The 20,602-nt window shown below is 34.9% G+C and overlaps 2 protein-coding genes across 3 annotated transcripts; one reads left to right on the top strand and one right to left on the bottom strand.

Annotated features, from left to right (window-relative positions):
• Positions 1–2,053: 2,053 nt before the first annotated feature.
• Positions 2,054–12,361, bottom strand: LOC132547554 (uncharacterized). 2 transcript variants are annotated; one of them, XM_060211325.1, is made up of 6 exons: positions 12,295–12,361; positions 10,672–10,800; positions 6,687–6,798; positions 5,935–6,030; positions 3,645–3,707; positions 2,054–2,254 (listed from the first exon to the last, which is right to left on the bottom strand). In XM_060211325.1, exons 2-6 carry the CDS (start codon positions 10,770–10,772, stop codon positions 2,153–2,155), a joined length of 474 nt encoding a protein of 157 aa, XP_060067308.1. In that variant the 5' UTR covers positions 10,773–10,800; positions 12,295–12,361; the 3' UTR covers positions 2,054–2,152. The 2 variants fall into 2 exon arrangements, with proteins under 2 accessions (XP_060067308.1, XP_060067310.1); XM_060211327.1 differs by having other exon boundaries at positions 2,132–2,254; positions 3,641–3,707.
• A 315-nt stretch (positions 12,362–12,676) lies between these two features.
• On the top strand, positions 12,677–17,671 carry LOC132547547 (rab5 GDP/GTP exchange factor-like). Its single transcript, XM_060211317.1, has 7 exons — positions 12,677–12,759; positions 13,191–13,490; positions 13,997–14,121; positions 14,412–14,678; positions 15,217–15,444; positions 16,091–16,347; positions 16,836–17,671. The coding sequence occupies exons 2-7, from the start codon at positions 13,285–13,287 to the stop codon at positions 17,403–17,405; spliced, it is 1,653 nt and encodes a 550-aa protein (XP_060067300.1). The 5' UTR covers positions 12,677–12,759; positions 13,191–13,284; the 3' UTR covers positions 17,406–17,671.
• The last annotated feature ends 2,931 nt before the right edge of the window (positions 17,672–20,602 follow it).

The raw sequence follows: 20,602 nt of genomic DNA on the forward strand, positions 1-20,602 counted from the left end.
CCAGCTACTAAAAAAGAAACCCCGAAATTGCCGTGACTGTTCAACAGGCGATAATCCTATCAAACATATCACTGTTTGAGGAACAAACTCTTAGTGTTTGTCGCCCCACCTCCCTTAAAAGAAATTATGAATACATAATAATAGATTTGTGACGAAACATGAAATTTATTGTTATTGCATAGATGACAATTCACATTTAACGAGATTACAATAAAATAATACAAATGTACATTAAAATATCATTAGTTCTTGGCACCATCATCTAACACTTAGTAAATATAAATATATATCTTCTGTTATCACATAACTGGTCCGGTTTATCCTATAATACGTCGGGTCATGTCTAAAATATTGTTTGAAACGTGAACAATAAAATGATTTTGACGTTATCAATAAATTACGTTATGTGATTGGCTCAGTAATGTTAAGTGTACCGTGTGGGTTGAATTCGTTCGTTTTATATTGTACAAAAGGCACACAAGTGAATAACACCTTATATATATATATAATTTAGAACTACATGTAGTAGAGTCAATCAATCAATTTAACTGCATCAGCTGTTTCGTTCTTCTAGGACTCGTTAGCAAAGCTAAGGATCTTAATTAAATTTTGCCTATAAGGTGACCGAGGTAAATCCAAAGTGATCGACAGAAATGTCAGAATCTAGAAGGGGAGTTGAACTCGTCCCATAATCCAATAAATTTCTTAATTCACATATATCTGATGGTTTTAGGACATCGCTATGTAAACATGTATGTTCTGGACCGTACAACAATGGGAATTTCATACATGGCTTTTCATTGTTTTCTCAATTACAATGTATTTGACTAATGACATTATTGGAGGTGTGTTAACCGTAACATACATTAATGTCTATTTAAGATGTTATATTTCCAATAGATTAATTGAACAAGATGGGCTAATTTTATGCATGTGTCTTTTGAAAAATTACCTCACACTATCAGTGATATGAAATTACAAATGAAGTAAAAAAAAGGATTGTACCAAGTACGGTAAAAGCACCTTATAATGAAAAATGCAGAATTCTCCAATGTAAATTAATAGCTGGACAGAGTCTTAAATGAAAATTCAGAATTACACAGATACACAGAATCTTACAATGAATATCTAGAATAAGACAATCTTGTAATGAAAATTCAGAATTAAACCGAGTATGTTCAAAAGATTAATCAAACTTCGGCACTCAGTTTGTTCGTCCTTAGATGACTAGTATTTGATGATAAGTGGTTCAACTTAGGAGGTGGCTAGAAAAAAATATTGAAAAATAAATTGAGAGGTGCACTAAAGTTCACGAAATCGCAACATACTTAAAAAACACGTGAACAATCAAATATACATTCGGAAAATTATACAAATTACAAGACGAATTGAAAAGATCGATAAAGAAAACTTAATGTTAATTATCGAATTTTGAGGGAGATCGTTCATGCACAAATAAGTGATCAAGTACGGAATTAACAATTAAATAACTTCTTAACAATATAAGGCACACATATTCCTTAGTATCAATATTATATTTCATACAATGTAATATATTCTATGTATTAGAATACATTCCATTTCCAAGTGAAAACATTAGGGGCATATTGAAAACAATACATTACTACTACAGTATATTTGAATATAGACAAATTTACATTCCCATGTCGGCAAGATATTGAGAGACATTTACGCATAATATTCGTTATAACATGTACCCATTTCCAAGCAAAATAGGAAAATTAGACAGCTAAGCAAAATATCCTACAAACATATATTCTATTTTTAGTTTAAGACAAATGTATAGATCGCTGCAATCCTTCCTCGTCTACAAAAGTCGCTTTTTCTTTTATTGATGGTTCTTTCACGTAAATTCATTTATTCCTAATGATAAAAAGTATATGCCTACTAATAATTTCAATAGCAACCCATTACGACTGTCATGATCTGCCGATTACTAATATTTTATACAGTATACAGATAGATAGATATGGTATATCCACTCCCCCCGCCCTTTAAGAAATATTATTGAGGCGCTTTTGCATACGTTTAAGTGTCTTATTCGTCCAGACAGAGTAGATATGAAGGTAGAATCTTCTTGTTTTATCCTACAATATGTCTTTTTGTTTTAATAACAAGCCGTCTGTCTCTCTCACACATCCTGTGCTATGACGTCCGCTGACATAGCCTCCCGCAATGTGTCCAATCGGGTCCTATTGAACTTATTGTCGTAAAACGGTATCCAAAACAAAACCTGAATAACAATATTAAAATTCCAGTAATTTTAATGCAGCACGATTTAAATTTTTTTCTTACGTAAATGTAACATCGATCAAACTCCATTGGCGCCACGGCATATATTAATTGCATATCGTATGTGCATCTGACCTATAATATCAATATGAATATTCATGACTTTTTATTACAGCTCTATAGTACTTTTTTTACGTTTTTGTTGTCACGTGCTTACCTTTGATCTGTTGATATTGTTATCAAATTTTTATCATAATGCATTTAATGTGTCCAAAATTTGAATAAAGCTCAACATCTACATTCGAAATCATTTACATATGCCACATATTCAAACTTATCAAATATAAACCATTACACATTTATTGATGGCAAGATACATGGAAAATGGAAGGAATTATAAAATGATGAAATGGTAAATTGTGATTGGTCTAACTTATCATATAGCTTTAAATATAAAGGGATATAGACAGTTTATCAAAACACTGCCTACATGTGTAACAGTGACAGTTATACTCTGTATGCGTAACATATCCGACACACTTCTAACGATCTGGTAGTGACAGGTAATGTATAAAAGCCTCTACCATGACATATCGGTATATGTCTATCATCATTACGTTCCTTAAAGTCATCAAGAAGTGTTTGTCTTTTATGTGAAAATGTTTTGCTTGTAGTCGATATAAAAAATAATACGATAAGGAAGCTCTGTTACGGTTTATGCATTTCTTAAAGCCGCATTAATGGGTTTGTACCTACAATATGTAAAAGTTGAACTGAAAACCTGACATTGGCCTTTTTATTTTTCATCAGTTATCCATCGTGTTAGCGGATAATGTAAACCAGGAAAGGGGTGTTACACATATATGATATGGTACCAAGTTATGCCAATGGTTTTCATGTAGGTGACCTTGTGAATCACTGTAAATTTTCATCTAATTCATGTTCATAAGTTTGATCAGTTTGATTTTAATAGTTTTCATTATAAATTCCACTATTTATAATTTTTTCTAGTTTCAACTGGAAGAAAAATATAATATCTTTGTACGAATTAAGATAAATCTGATAATTCTTCCTACACATGAATCATGCATATGGTGTATATACTGAAAACATTAATGAATGATCTGGAAAAATACAACTCCAAAGAATAGCAGCGGATACTTGCATAAACAAAGATCATCCAATAAATTTTGTAGTTTTAAGTATCACTTTTAAACCACTGGCCATCAAAAAATGAAAATGAATATTGACAAAAATAACGTAACATTAAGTATAAGACAATGCTTATAAGTTAAAAGTCATAACAATAGATCAGTATATATATATTTTTTTGCATTGTGATTTTATACTTCCATTTGTAATGGTTATAAAGATATAACTTGCTTACTTACACAATTCAAAATGACAGCAAGTGGAATAGACAATGGTAAAAATCCGCTGGAAAAGGAACGTGCCTGTAAATTGAATGAGATGATTAACTTAACAAAATATGTTTTATCAGAGATTTGATTAATCACCAAAGCTTACACATCAGCCCAACGTTATAACGATCAAAATGGCTGATTAAGAAATATTCGATTCAGGACAACATGAAGATTGACAAAAAGGACAAAAAATAGATTTATTTCTGTAAGAAATAGAAACTTAATATAACAAAAAAAGAACAAAAAGAGGAAAAAATTACAGTAAACTCATCAATTTTGTGACAGTTATAATGTTTCATTTTCATTCACTTTTTTAATACTCTGACTTCGTACTGTAATTTGGTACTCTAAATTCAGAAGTTCGGGAGTCCAAAGAATAATAATTCTATCTTATATCAACGATTAATGACATCATCGACCAACGAAATACCTTTTTCCGGGAACACCACAATTTGAATCTATAGTCATTTTTGCAATTATCGAATTCGTTGAGAAGGAAAGACGAGGCCATGATTTCATTGTTAAACAAAAATGTAGAAGCTTACAACACCAAATGCCAAGATCCAATACAAGCTGTAGTTACTGACAGTCATTAAAGAGGGAAATCTCACAAGACATAAACGGATACCAAACGTAGACAAACGTTCTCGACAGGTTCAAATTAAGACATTAACAGCTTGACTTCCTGTATATATTCCCTGCCTGGACGACATCTCCAGACATGTACAAATTATCATGCTCCTGATTCAGTTAATTAGGTGGTCGGGTGGTGCAGTGGTAATGCAATCGCCTTTCACCTAGCCTTCCGGTTTCCTCCAACATTAAGACCTTTCTCGCGCTTCCATCCGAGCCAACAAGAGTGATTAATATAAGTTTGAAAAACTTGCTTCGCAATATTAAAGTTCATTATTATTATTATTCAGTTAATTAGGGAAAAGCTGTTTGATAGGGGTGTTTCGTTTATAATGCTTTCTAAAGAAAAGTCAAAACCTGAGCTCAAGCATTGTGTGAGTAAAGGAACATTCGTTAAAGTGAGGTCACGAGTATTTCGAACGAATGGACAGTAACTGCAACACCATGTAGGGTGAGCAGAAATATGGTGCTAATATTTTGTCCAACATTTTCGGCTTGAAGTAAACAAATCTGGACCCAGTGATGGACATATCGTCTCATAGACACCAATCTAGATTTCAAAATGAAACTATGCAGGAATTGTTTACGGTTATCTTCGCGAAACGATTGCGAGATGCGCTGTGTTTAGAATGGACAACTTTACATACAGCTGTTTGTAGTAATCCTGAAAAGACACATCGTGACTGAATGGACTACTTTACATACAGCTGTTTGTAGTAATCCTGAAAAGACACATCGTGACTGAATGGACTACTTTACATACAGCTGTTTGTAGTAATCCTGAAAAGACACATCGTGACTGAATGGACTACTTTACATACAGTTGGTTGCAGTAATCCTGAAAAGACAAATCGCGTATGAATGGACAACTTTACAGATAGCTGTTTGCAGTAATCCTGAAAAGATACATCGTGACTGAATGGACAACTTTACATACAGCTGGTTGTAGTAATCCTGTGAAGAATTATCGTGCTTATTCAAACGATCTGATCTTTGGGCAATTGATGGAAGCGTTTGGTCGCAAAATTTCCCAACAAATCAAGCGTGGAGTATTTTTTCACATGTCAATTATGGGAGAGATTTAAAGGAGCTTAAGCAACCAGCATCATACATTTTTGTGAGTCAATTAAATGGGATGTCCAGTGGAAAACAGATACCGATTAAAGAATGTCATCGTACCAACAAAACTGATTCCTTGCTTATCATGATGTAAAAGCTGTTTTGTGAAGGGGTGGAATCATTTTACCGAGCTCAATAGTAACACCGTGGAAAATCAAGAAAGAAAACACCAATATGCCAACAGGATCATAAGCAAAACTCAAATTCAATGAAACAAGGGCAAAATATGAAACTCCTGAAAAACCTTGTTATCAAACCATCAACAAAGCTTTTTTCGTCTATCGGTTTGGCCAGTTGGGCTAGAGTTGTCCCTTTATTTAAAAAGGGTGGACCTACTGATCCTGTTCTGTTTTCTTACGAACTGAACCGGGTTGTCTGCATAAATGAGCGAGACCCAGACTGACGTTACAGTCTATAGTAAAAAAAACATCAGTCATATAGGGAACAAGGTTATCAAGCGTCAGAATAAATAAATAAATCAAAGATAATGCGGGATAATACATACCTGTACTTTATTGCCTTTCAGAGTAAATTCCATCACGTCTAGCCAGTTTGCCCAGGTAAAAGCAAATATTCTGACAAAACCTCTCTCCTCCTCCACCTGGTAAAAATATACAATTTTAAAACGAATAACATATTTATTTATTTGTTTAATGTTACCAGCAATCAGTTTTGTGCTAAAAGGTCGAACTCTAATATATACAAACTAATGGGTTGTACTAACAAAGAGATATATAGTATACAAAGGAGTAAACCATTTCATCTATAAGTACTGTGGTTGATAGTTTGAATTGCTCCACAGCTGAGGGTCAACTGAATCCAGTACGTATCCATATATTAAAAATCATCTCGTGGTTTTGTTGGTCATTTACCGTCCTTGTGTTTATTTATGTTGACCTCCACGTGTCATCCTGATTAAGTAAACGTGTAAATTATATTTGTATCTCAGGTACTGACCGTTGACTTTGTTAATGTTATTACCCTATTAGTCGTTAGTGTTCAGTCTACTGCCTAGTATGTCCAGTCTTACTATAATTTGTTGGCCCATTACGTCACTCATGTCAAGTCTACTTAAACGCGTTGGCCTGAGCACGTCACTCTAATCCAGTCTTCTTAAGCGTGTTGGCCCAAGCACGTCACCCTGACCCAATCTACTTAAGCGTGTTGGCTCAGTGTGTCATTTTTATCCAGTCTACTAGAACTTGTTGGCCCAGTGTGTCGCCGCTCTTAGCTGTTGATCATGTACTGGTAACTGACCTTGTTGATCACGTAAGTCGACCTTGTACGGTCGCTTTTTGTCGTCAGATCCGGCACGGTGTTGATGATGTCTTCAAGCAATGCATCTGCTCCAACAGCGTCCGACCTCCAGCTGTACGAAAACAAAGGTAGTCTTGTTAAGGATGCCGTTTAATAAATCTTCTTCAGTTAGCGTTTTATATATTAAATTATATTCGTTCGGTATGGAAATTTTTCTTCATTAAGTTTTGGAAACCTATAGTCGCACAGTCTGATAGAGTAAATGGGTTTTAACAGGGGCCGTGCTTTCAAGTTCTTTACGGTTGACAATCGACCTTTTTTCATTAAGCAGTACGCTTTTTCAAGTACACTTAGGGCAATCGGCTCAGTGGCTAGAAGACATTGACACATCCTTAGTTCGGTGTGTATTATGCGTGTATTGCTGTAGTAAGCTTCATAGTTAGGCTCGGGACCAAAAGTTTGAGAGAAAAAACACAAACAACTCAAAACAAAAAATAGTTGAAGTAAGTATAAACGAAAAAAGTGACCTAAAAATTATGGATCATGCAAATATTCAGATTATCGCAATATTAAGGAAACGTGAATAAATGAAGTCATTGTCGAACTTGGTTTGTAGAGAAGGAGGAAGGGGAAAGAATGAGACCGGTAAGTCTCGTGGGGCCTGAATTTAGATGCTAATGAAGACTTAAACTGTTGAAGATTTTGAAAAACAATACCACTACTGAATCACAAAATAAAGGAGAGCTGTGTCTTCTGTAACTTTAATTTATTTTTGATAACTTTAGATTAGATTTAGATTTAAATAAACGTGAAACTCTCGTCCATATGAAATCTAGAGTACACGTAATCAACACAAGAATATTCCTTTACGACTAGAAATCAACTTTATATGCACGGGTTACAAAACATCATAGTTATAATTCTTAAAAACAACTACCTAGAATAGAAGTTCTTATAACACAACCAGTAGAAGATTAGATTGTGACGTCTTGGTGACTACAAGGACACCTTCATCTTATAACACAACCGGTAGAAGATTAGGGTGTGACGTCTTGGTGACTACAAGGACACCTTCATTTTATAACACAACCGGTAGAAGATTAGATTGTGACGTCTTGGTGAATACAAGGACACCTTCATCTTATAACACATTCGGTAGAAGATTAGAGCGTGACGTCTTGGTGACTACAAGGACACCTTCATCTTATAACACAACCGGTAGAAGATTAGAGCGTGACGTCTTGGTGACTACAAGGACACCTTCATTTTACAACACAACCGGTAGAAGATTAGATTGTGACGTCTTGGTGACTACAAGGACACCTTCATCTTATAACACATTCGGTAGAAGATTAGAGCGTGACGTCTTGGTGACTACAAGGACACCTTCATCTTATAACACAACCGGTAGAAGATTAGAGTGTGACGTCTTGGTGACTACAAGGACACCTTCATCTTATAACACAACCGGTAGAAGATTAGAGTGTGACGTCTTGGTGACTACAAGGACACCTTCATCTTATAACACAACCGGTAGAAGATTAGAGTGTGACGTCTTGGTGACTACAAGGACACCTTCATCTTATAACACATTCGGTAGAAGATTAGAGTGTGACGTCTTGGTGACTACAAGGACACCTTCATCTTATAACACAACCGGTAGAAGATTAGAGTGTGACGTCTTGGTGACTACAAGGACACCTTCATCTTATAACACAACCGGTAGAAGATTAGAGTGTGACGTCTTGGTGACTACAAGGACACCTTCATCTTATAACACAACCGGTAGAAGATTAGAGTGTGACGTCTTGGTGACTACAAGGACACCTTCATCTTATAACACAACCGGTAGAAGATTAGAGTGTGACGTCTTGGTGACTACAAGGACACCTTCATCTTATAACACAACCGGTAGAAGATTAGAGTGTGACGTCTTGGTGACTACAAGGACACCTTCATCTTATGTAGAAGATTAGAGTGTGACCTCTTGGTGACTACAAGGACACCTTCATCTTATAACACAACCGGTAGAAGATTAGAGTGTGACGTCTTGGTGACTACAAGGACACCTTCATCTTATAACACATTCGGTAGAAGATTAGAGTGTGACGTCTTGGTGACTACAAGGACACCTTCATCTTATGTAGAAGATTAGAGTGAGACGTCTTGGTGACTACAAGGACACCTTCATCTTATAACACAACCGGTAGAAGATTAGAGTGTGACGTCTTGGTGACTACAAGGACACCTTCATCTTATGTAGAAGATTAGAGTGTGACGTCTTGGTGACTACAAGGACACCTTCATCTTATAACACAACCGGTAGAAGATTAGAGTGTGACGTCTTGGTGACTACAAGGACACCTTCATCTTATAACACAACCGGTAGAAGATTAGAGTGTGACGTCTTGGTGACTACAAGGACACCTTCATCTTATAACACAACCGGTAGAAGATTAGATTGTGACGTCTTGGTGACTACAAGGACACCTTCATCTTATAACACAACCGGTAGAAGATTAGAGTGTGACGTCTTGGTGACTACAAGGACACCTTCATCTTATAACACAACCGGTAGAAGATTAGAGCGTGACGTCTTGGTGACTACAAGGACACCTTCATCTTATGTAGAAGATTAGAGCGTGACGTCTTGGTGACTACAAGGACACCTTCATCTTATGTAGAAGATTAGAGCGTGACGTCTTGGTGACTACAAGGACACCTTCATCTTATAACACAACCGGTAGAAGATTAGAGTGTGACGTCTTGGTGACTACAAGGACACCTTCATCTTATAACACAACCGGTAGAAGATTAGAGTGTGACGTCTTGGTGACTACAAGGACACCTTCATCTTATAACACAACCGGTAGAAGATTAGAGTGTGACGTCTTGGTGACTACAAGGACACCTTCATCTTATAACACAACCGGTAGAAGATTAGAGTGTGACGTCTTGGTGACTACAAGGACACCTTCATCTTATAACACAACCGGTAGAAGATTAGAGTGTGACGTCTTGGTGACTACAAGGACACCTTCATCTTATAACACAACCGGTAGAAGATTAGATTGTGACGTCTTGGTGACTACAAGGACACCTTCATCTTATGTAGAAGATTAGAGTGTGACCTCTTGGTGACTACAAGGACACCTTCATCTTATAACACAACCGGTAGAAGATAAGAGTGTAACGTTTCGGTGGCTACACGGTCACCTTCATTAGACAAATGACCTATGTGGAGCGTACTGACGTCTGTAGTGTGTACGAGATGGTAAACAGTTTTCTGTTGCACCATATAAGGTCGAAAACAGTGGGCCGAGATTATAGACCCAAACATATATACCAGATGTCCCCTCCTCCATTTTCAAAGTTAGTGTGATGATGTAGACTGTGCAGTCATCAAAATGTCACACTCTACTGGTTGTGATATAAGAACTTAAATTCTATTGACATTACCAACCTGAAGAAAATGTTCCAAAATAAAAACAACTACATGCGTATTTCTAACAGCGTGCCAGCGGCAATGACATCAGTATTTTCAGACGATGGACCAACATTGGGCCAACAATATTTTCTGCCTCTATGATCTACTACTAATGGTCTAAAGTTGGGCCTGCAGTGTAAGCATGGCGTCTGCCACAAATGGACCAAAATTGGGCCATCAGCATGATTTTCCTCCTAGTGGACAAAAGTTGGGGGAATTGACAAAAATGGTGCTGGGCCAATGTTGTATGCCTACTGAACAACTTTAGCCCATCGTCCACTGCAACGCCGCAAGGCCGTAATAGTGGACATTAAACCTGTTAAATAAATGAAATAAACAAATGAACAAATAAATAACTTTGGTGATGAGTTATCTGGGGACGGAATGTATTTATTATTGGGTTGTTTTCTAACATTATGTAGTTCCCATCTTTTACAGAGCAATGAGGTCTTCTGAGATCGATATGATTCTATGGAGGAATAATAACAGATTACTCACATTTCCGTATGGGAGTGTAATTTGTTACACCCAGGTATCCACATGGCCGGACGGAGTAAAGACTGGAGAGGGGCCTGGATAGCGCTAGTTATACACACCATCACTGACTTTACTGTATACCGTCGTAAACTTCAAACAGAAAACATATGGATTTTGTAACGAACTGTACAGTTGTATGTAAGTTTATATGATTTCGGCAAAGGTGATCTCTAAACGGGATTTTTTCACGACAGGACTCATACTAGTATCATGCAATGACAATGCTTGCTAAATGTTTTAAATACATAATACCCATTGTAGTATGAACAACTGATTGATTGTCTAAGGTGAAAAAACAGCAGCGAACAATAGTGCATGCGTCCATTTGGCGTATAATTCATAAATGTAGTACATTGTACGGTGCGTGTGGGCAGGAACCATGCATCTCTGGTAGGTGAGAACACATTTCTCAATATTGTTTGCCGTGGAAGGTGTAAAGGTATCATGGTGATAAATTCTACTTGACAATGGAGCTGAGGATGACAGTTACATGTATATAGCAGACAGATATACCACACAACCTCGGTTGTCATGTGCTGCACGATCTGTCAACCAATCAGACATATTTTTCACTAACACATTGTCTTTACTTTCCTTGGTGAAAATTAAAGTATCGCGACTGTTTTTTTTATTACAGGATTCGATGCTAAACAATAAATACGTTCCTTCTCAGATTGTAAGCGTTCGAATGACGCAGTGTACATGTACTGTGCTTGCCATTCACCAAGCATTCAAGGTTCGATTCCACAATTGGACGTAGAAGAAGTAGACGCTTGTCCGACCACGTGGATATGGTTGGTCTTGGACACCGGTTTCCTTTTCAATCTTACGATTTAACCAATATTTAGCATTCTAGCCAACCCCTTAAGGAGCACGTTCCTTCGGGTTAATATGAAAGAGTTGCGTAACCTGATATGCTAAAATACTGTTGGGGAAAAAGAGTGTATGCGCTATTTGTTGTATTCGGTATACTTATCTTGTTAAAACGTATCTCAAATCCATTCATAAAGCACGTATGATCTCTGACCAATCTCAGACCTTTCTAGTGTGACTGTTAAGGAAAGACAACCCTGGTAGATATTGATATCCGACTTGTTAGAACCACGAGAACTTCAATCACATTTATTTATTCAATTAATTAATTATTTATTTTCATTTAACTTTTAAGGAAAACTTGGTCATTAACTAAAAAAATAATATGAGACTATTGCAAATATGTGCTATTTATGAAGTAGTCATATGCGTCATCAGGATGATTGTGTTTAAAGCTATGTACATGTATGCTAATTGCATAAATTATATCGAAAGGTCATTGCTCGGTTGATTTTCAGACTACAAATGTTACATGTATTTATTCCAGTGTGGAATACAATGTAGGTATAAGAAATTCTTAGGTATTAATTGATAAACAAACTTCCAAAGTTTGAAATTCTGTATTTACGTAGGTACATTAAAAAGAACAGTGTAAAAATAGGTGGCATTAAGTTTATGTAACTTTGTACATAATCTGCTAACTATCTTGCTCTATGTACAAATATTTCTGGTGCGATGCATATGATTAGGGAAATAACTTAAGTTACCTACCACGGAAAAAAATGAAAACGTCCTCTTGTTTTCAAAAAGTTTTTCGCTTGAAGAAATGCACTGGAAATGTTGTTGTGTTAACGTTGCAACATATTGTTAACACGTGTTGACAGGTGTCAACAAAGACACGCCCCCTTATAATACGAAAATAACTTTAACATATACATATGAAGATATATATATATATATAATGTGTTTTGTTGATCGCTGTTTTTATATCATATTTACGTTGCTTTAGACAGTATTAAGAAGTAAATGAATTTATATTCTTATTGTTTAATACGAAAATACCGTATCAGGTAAATGCTGACTCCCGTCAAATCGATACCGTGACCTTGACCCTTAGAGTTGATTCATGTGACGCGAATAGAATATGCTGCAGACTAAGACTGGCTGTCTACATCTGTCGACTGTTGCTTTAGGATCGATAACTAGTTCAGCCACGAATTCTGCAAGTCTAACTGTGTAAGTATTATCTACACAGCTGCCAAATATATTTGCATTATTCCATTTAAATATTGTCTTTTGGTAAGTTGATAACTTGCTTTCTTGTTCAGCCGTTGCTGAGTCAGACGTCAGGTGACAAACACTTTCTTTCAAAAGGATTACAGTAGGAACGAATTAATTCATTATACGTTCCTCGATTACGTTAAGATTTTGATTAGTCTTGATGTAAAGATAACCAATTGATTTATATTTTTGTTTGAGACTTTCACATAAAGCGACAGACCAACACTAACAGTTTCTTGGAAAAAATACATGTACATCAGAGAATTGTAAAATGCAATTTTCTGTATGCTTAGTAAAATGAAATTTCACATTTATTTGTACAATTATGTGTATATAAAGATAAGAAACTTGCTTTCAGTTTTTAACCTTTTTTATCTCTGTTTCAGATCACTAGGTTTCCGTAGCATTGCTGAATGCACCAACAATGGCTGTGTGAAACTTCACTAAAAAATTATAATTAAGAATCATTTGTCAGAAAGTATGAGTTCCTCACGTAAAACAAGCTATAATAAAAAGATTCATATTGATGAATCTGATCTTTTGTGTAAGAATGGTTGTGGTTTCTATGGAAACCCTGCATGGCAAGGGTTCTGTTCTAAATGCTACAAGGAAGTCTACCAGAAAGCAAAGCAGGCACAGGCCCAGCATGATACGATGAAACCACCCAAAGCTGAAAAGTCTAAAGGGTAAGAATAACTGTGTATGTGGGAATGATCATCAAATGCAGATAGAGTGTGAATTATTTTGGCTTTTTATATTGGAACATCTTTGCCATTTCTATTGTAGATTAGTAGTAGTATTGTTTCCTGTTTATCTCTCTGTGAGTGATTCAATTTCTTCTCGATATCTGGTGCAGGTCGATAGTCAGAATTCCTTATATTTAGTGACTTGTGTATAAGTATGTTGGGGAAAAAAGTCATGAACTAAATCAATATATACGTATAGCTGCCTCTGATTTCTCCAGTAACCATAGTCCCTAGGTCATCTTTGAAAATGGAGAAATGATGTTTCCAATATCAAGAACAAATGTATCATTTAAACATAATGCATATAGGCAGATGATGAAAAAACCGCTTTGTAACAAGATCAATATATATTTAATTTAAATTATAAAGAAATACATTATGAAGGTGATTGAAATGTTTATATATAAATGAAGATTGAAACTGATTGTAAATTTTTATCTTTGTAGATCAGAGTTTGGTGGGTTTAATGTTATACCGTCATCTTTTACAAAATTTGAAGAGAAGAAAACACAACATGCAAACAAAAGGTCACATACAGTGAAATCAATATTTCGAAAGACACCATCAAAAGGTATTAAATATATTTACTGCAGTATTTTCATATTTTACTGCAATAATTGTTGACAACATACCAAACATTTATGTTGCCCAATCTGGACATTTTCATTCTAATGGTTTATAATTTCTTTTGTTTTCTAAGGAAGACTTTTTTGAATGATTTAAAGTTTTCAATAGTCTCAATGGTAAATTCTTTGGGATAAGTACCTGCATCCTTATCAAATGCTTTACATTAAAATTATCATCAAAATTTAAGTTGTTTATTTTCATCCATTGACTTCATTTTATGTTTAACCCTAACAGAATCCCAAAAAGTTCCACAACAGAGCAAATCAGGCTCTCATGAGATAAAAAGAGTTTGTCTTGAGTCCCAACAAGTAGGAACAGAGTTTGCAGACTTTTTGAAGAGAATTCAAAAGAATGCTGCACTAGATGTGACGAAGCATGTGAAGGCTGTTGTAGAGCGTGTCCAGAACATGTCTGACACTCCAGTGGATGAACTGGCTGAATTTGTACAGGATTTCTATCAGAGTCTAGGGGACCGTGTCAACAATAATCCTATCTACAAAGGTCAGTACCTTTACTGGTTGTAATCACGAAGACTCAAGATAATAGACTGAGAAGGATTTTATGAAATGCTTATATTAGTCACATGAACTACATTTTAGCTGGGGTGGAGGGAAAGATCTAAATCTGATAGCAACTTTTGTATCCCATAAGAATACTGTTAACATAAATTTACTTCATTTCATTTCATATAGGTATGTGAATCAATATTGATAAATGTGCCCTTCAGTTATGTTGTTTATAATTTTTGAGCGTAACCAGAAATGGATTTTGGTCTGACTGATTCATGATATTCCAGGCAAATGGTTAAGAATTCTTTTGTTCTTTTCATAGTAAAATATATAAATTGTAGGAATTAGAAATTCAAATTGAAAAGAAAATCAGTTTTACCTTTATTTTCTATGTTTACCAAATATTTGGAAAACTTACCATTGTATACTTTTGTTATTTTTTGACCTAAGATAGAATGGGAAAATAATCTTCATTTAACTAATATTCAAGAATATTTCAATGCAACATAATTTGAAATTATCCTTAACAGGCCACAGTAGTGAGACTATGGAGAAGCTTATGGACTTTACTGAGAGGTATGTAATGGTGCGACTATATGCCTGTGTGTTCTCCACACCAGACACACAGGATGAACAGAAGGATCTAGAGATACAGGATAGGATTCGTAGTCTGCATTGGATCACTGCCCAACAACTAGACACCATGATCAATGACCATGACACCACTGTCCGCCAGCTGGTGGACAAGGCAATCACAGGTATTACCAGGGAATACATTGTATTTGGTTTATCTCCTAAAATGGACACTGTATAGATGATGAGCAATCATAGGTTAGGAGAAATATTGGATGTATTTCTGCTGGAACAGATCGCCAATTAGGGGCAACATTGGGTTATTTCCTCTTGAACCGACACTTGCTATTGGATGTATTTCTGCTGGAACAGATCGCCAAATAGGGGCAACATTGGGTTATTTCCTCTTGAACCGACACTTGCTAGCTTCTGATCAGGTTATGGGGAATATTGGGTGTAATTCCACTGGATACATGTACATAAAGCAATAGAAGAAACCTTTCGAACGACCCATAATGGTATCAAAAAAGTGATTCTTTGTCTATCCTTGTTTTTTTTAGTAATATCTACAAGATTTATCAAGTATTTGTATTTTTAGACGGATGATTGATGTTTTTGACAAGGTTATATTGTTTACATTGATATTAATGTTAATTAACTGATCTACAGTAAAATTGTGCATTAAGATCACCTGACAATGACAACCATCCCACCATTAAGACAAATTTTGTCCCATCCCCAAAACAGTCTTTATTGTGATGTTTTATTGTGAGTATTGACAAGAGTTGACAAAATAAACAATTATTACAAAGTTTACAAATCATTTTACAGAGATCATAGACATGAATGCTAAGAAGTCTCCCCCAGACAAGCTGATGTGTGTGGTGAACTGCTGCAAGAGTATATTTGAAGTGATCAAACAGTCCAAATCAGGACCGGCTAATGCAGACGACTTCCTACCTGCTTTAATCTATGTTGTCTTGAAGGCAAACCCTCCTCTTCTTCATTCTAACATACAGTACATAACCAGATTTGCCAACCCCAGCCGACTTATGAGTGGCGAGGCTGGCTACTACTTCACTAACTTGGTATGTATTGTGAACAGCATGCAGCAGTAAAACACTTGTATCTTTACACAGAAAGCAGCCAGATTGATATGTTCATCTTTTCCGAAATGTTTACTGAGAATAATTTCAAAGATTAGAAAATTGTTGGATTAGGATTGTGCTTTTTTTATTGTAAACTGGGAATTTGAAAATGTCTCATATCATATCTTGGTCAGTTGCAGGTAATCAGTAATATATAGACAGTATGGAAATTGAAATTTTGAATGTGTCCATGCCTTTCAAAGGTGAAATTGCTATTTTCAGATGTCAAATAATCTGGAATAACACCTACTGGTTTCCTGCATCAAGTTTTTTAAACATTTGTGTAATGCATGTAGGACTTGAGATCAAGAACACATATTTTTCATATGATTTCCATATTTGGCATTGTATGAATTTAGTGCAATTTTGGAAGCATTGAATGTATTGTATACATGTTAATGTAGCATTTTCTTTATATCTTTTACCAGTGTTGTGCTGTAGCGTTTATTGAGAGTCTGGGTGCAGAACAGCTTGCCTTGACACAGGAGCAGTTTGACCGTTATATGTCAGGAGAAGCTATACCACCACAGGTTGGCAATGAATACATGTGTGAGGGACTACGTTTAATGTATGAGAACTTGAAAACTCTGGCAGAGTTAAAACAGCGACAGGAGAAGGTCATGGCTGACACACTACAACTCCAGCAAGATATGCGTGAGTTCAAGGAGAGTTTCAAACAGGAGATAAAGAATGTATTGGAACGAACCCCTCTTATTATACGACCAGCCAAAACCAAAGTGGACATGGACGCTGAAATCTGTGTTGAGTTACCCTCTCCTTTATTACCTGAACGAATCTCAGTGTCATCTGTTTCCACATTGGAGTGTACCAACACTGTAAAGGAGGGCTCTGACTCTGACTCAAGCACCACAGAACCAATGGAGACCACACATAGTCATACAGACAATCAAGGTTTTGACTCGGGACCAGACAAACCTGCTGATAATAATACTCAAGCTGCAGACATGTTACAAACACATTCTACACTAACAAGCTGATTTTGTTGTGATATTTCAGTTACTTGTTATCTAACTTAATATGGAAACAAAGTGGTGGGGTATTTGATATTCATAATGCAAAACAATATTTGGTCATAAGTATGCAAATTTCTTTAAATTCTTAACTTAATACTCTATTATATCTTCTTTCATTTTTTTTATTTGTGTCCCCTTTTTATTTTCCTAAATCTGTGCAATTAATTATCAGATTTTGTTAGTATGATCAGGTTTAATTAAGGATTATGAAGAAGATAATCTGTTTGAAATATCGAAATTTTAGGAAATTTATGATTTGATCTTTTTTACATGTATTGCTAAGTTCACATGTGACAATTGTTAACTTAAACATGTATCATAATTTTATTTTGTTCATTACATTTGATGTTTTGATACTTATATCAAATTTTGAAAGTACCATTTTTTTATATTGTGAATCAATTATTTATTAATTTTGAAATTTAGATTTTGTAAATTTCAAGTGTCTATCTGTACAAGTGCTGTAAAATTGTTCTGATATCAAAGATAATCTGGGGTATAATTAAATTATACCTAGCACCCTAAATACAAAAATAAAAACAATGAAATGAAAACAGCCATAATAATCACAGAGGCCAGATATACTGATAGTGGAGAACATTGAGAATAATAAATCACAGAATGTTTAGTTACGGTGACATTCTCTGCTTTCAGTCGATGCAATGCAGCACATATACTGTCACATAACAGGACATGTATGTTGTGCACATATAACCCTAGTTTTAGGAATGAAACTGAACAGCTATACACCACTGATTAAGCTGTCAAAATAACATATAAAAATCCAAGTTCTATGAATTCTGTACGATATCATCATCATAATTCATGAACTTGTGGTTTTGAATTAATTGTACATGCTCTTTAATAGATATTTGACAACAATAATTAGTCTCTCTGACCTCCTGTGATAGTAGATAAACCTTGCACTGAACAAAAAATTGTTTTACTGTATGTACTATTCACATTTTTTCAGTGTCATATCTAATCGGATGACAACACTGGTCATATTTCCTGGGTGAATTTTTATACAGAAAAATGCCACATCATTTAATATTATAAGAAAAGATCCTTATTTGGTCCATATATGTGATTGTCCTAGAGTAATCACAGTACTTATGGGTTTGTCGTTCCATTTATACACTAGTTCTGGAAAATTATCTCAGATTCCAGAAATCAAAATTTTCTGAAATATGTCAGGGTCATACACTGTTATACGTGCAATATGTTCCTTAGTTGAAGGTCAATTCTCCAAGAAGTATGGAGATTTACAGTCTCATGAAGGAAATAATTTATTATAATTATACTGTGATGTACGGAGTTAGGGTCAGGCTGACCTGTGATCTTTTATTTTAGTTTAGTATACTGTACAAGTTAGTTTCTTGGTATACAATTCCCTTTCTTTTCTTTTGATAATGCACATTCATGTTTAAATTTCAAAACAAGTAGTTACAAGATGGTTTCATTGTGTGTATGATAAGTGTACACTTTCGTAGTTATCTGTAATGTTGCATATTTAATATCAACATGATAATTTACATGAATTTGTTTTTTAAAAAGGTTTTATATGATTACTTTGTTACCATGAACTTGTATTGGACAACAAATATTTCATACTGTAAAGTTGTATATTTTTGTTGCGGTTAATGTTCATGGGTTTTTCTCGAAAGGACTCATCTGCATGTGATTTTAAATATTTCTAACTCCCCATGAAATTACACTTGAAATTCATGTCAGAGACATAACAGTTTACTAATTCTTTGCTATTTGAATTTGTGCCTCAATATAATGAATGAAAATAAAAACCCCCAAAAATATGTTATTTTACAGTATAATTATTTGCCTTCCAATTATTATAATACATTTGTGAAATTGTCCTGCTTGCAGTTTGGTGTGGGTTGTGAAGAAAAGCTTGTGGTGTACATGTGGTCAGTTTTTTCTGTGACCTTTGGTTTATACAAACATCACTGTGTCGGGGTCCAACAGATCAAAATGTTGTCCAATGTTTCTGCAAGTTTCTCTAATCATAAACGTTTTGTTTTTTGAAGAGTGAATTTAAGTTTACTCCAAACCAACATTGAAATGTCATATACAGCACTGTCAGGGCCATTTTCTTTAATCAGTTAGACCAAGATGGTTTGTTTATGAAAATGTTTTTAGGATGTAAAGGTCAGTCAATTTATGCGTGTAATGTTTCATTTCAAATGTTAACAAACAAATTGGATTACATAAACAAAATCAAGCAGTATTTGTCATCTTAATAATACCAAAGGATATTGCCTATATACCTACAACTAGTTTAATTTTGATCACATTTTGAATATTTCATTGAATTTTTAAACCAACAGACATGTTTCAATATTGATTAGATTTTCTGTCATAAAAAGATCGGTCTTTGCAGTAATTTGTGACCAGGTACTTAACTTGTCTTTGAGATATGAATTCATGTTTCAGCCCTAGCAGCTTTTGAATTAACATTGTTTGGCTAAGTGAACTTTCCTCAAAAGATACTGCAATTATTTGTTGTGTGCGGTTAAAATCTGGACTTTCTTCAACATAAAATGTATATACCTGGAAACATTGAAACAACATGTTGACAGGTGTACATCTAACATGAGTTATTTTCCATTTTCAATCGAAATGAGCTCAATCAAAATTCAATTTGTTTCTTCCTTTGAAATGCATACCAGGAAATGTCAAAGAATCATAAAAGAGTATATGATTTATTAAATAAGTTCAAATAGACTGGGATGACTGAAGTAGAATGTTAAGGCAGAGCAATGTTGAACAAATATATAGGCAGTATCAATAGTAATCCTGATTCAGATGTGTAGGACATACTACACAAATCAAACAACTGATCACTATTATAGTAACTCCAGGATACCAATACATAGGCAGTATCAATAGTAATCCTGATTCAGATGTGTAGGACATACTACACAAATCAAACAACTGATCACTGTTATAGTAACTCCAGGATACCAATATATAGGCAGTATCAATAGTAATCCTGATTCAGATGTGTAGTACATACTACACCAATCAAACAACTGATCACTATTATAGTAACTCCAGGATACCAATATATTTTTAGACTTCTGGTTGCTGTTAGGTTTGTTAAAAATATACCATTTACATTTTGATATAAACTAAGATGAATA

Source organism: Ylistrum balloti, unplaced genomic scaffold (genome assembly GCF_031769215.1).
Source record: "Ylistrum balloti isolate Yb309-2 unplaced genomic scaffold, AGI_CSIRO_Ybal_v1 Utg369960, whole genome shotgun sequence".
NCBI lineage: Eukaryota > Metazoa > Mollusca > Bivalvia > Pectinida > Pectinidae > Ylistrum > Ylistrum balloti.

What these genes read in the sequence shown, in the direction of transcription:
- LOC132547554 (XM_060211325.1), bottom strand. Translation starts at nt 10,772, where the DNA reads ATGGTGTGTATAACTAGCGCTATCCAGGCCCCTCTCCAGTCTTTACTC. An exon ending in TTACACTCCCATACGGAAAT is followed by an intron (nt 6,799 to 10,671) that starts GTGAGTAATCTG and finishes GTTTTCGTACAG; the next exon opens with CTGGAGGTCGGACGCTGTTG. An exon ending in TGAAAGGCAATAAAGTACAG is followed by an intron (nt 3,708 to 5,934) that starts GTATGTATTATC and finishes TTCAATTTACAG; the next exon opens with GCACGTTCCTTTTCCAGCGG.
- LOC132547547 (XM_060211317.1), top strand. Translation starts at nt 13,285, where the DNA reads ATGAGTTCCTCACGTAAAACAAGCTATAATAAAAAGATTCATATTGAT. An exon ending in AAAGCTGAAAAGTCTAAAGG is followed by an intron (nt 13,491 to 13,996) that starts GTAAGAATAACT and finishes TTATCTTTGTAG; the next exon opens with ATCAGAGTTTGGTGGGTTTA. An exon ending in TCGAAAGACACCATCAAAAG is followed by an intron (nt 14,122 to 14,411) that starts GTATTAAATATA and finishes TAACCCTAACAG; the next exon opens with AATCCCAAAAAGTTCCACAA.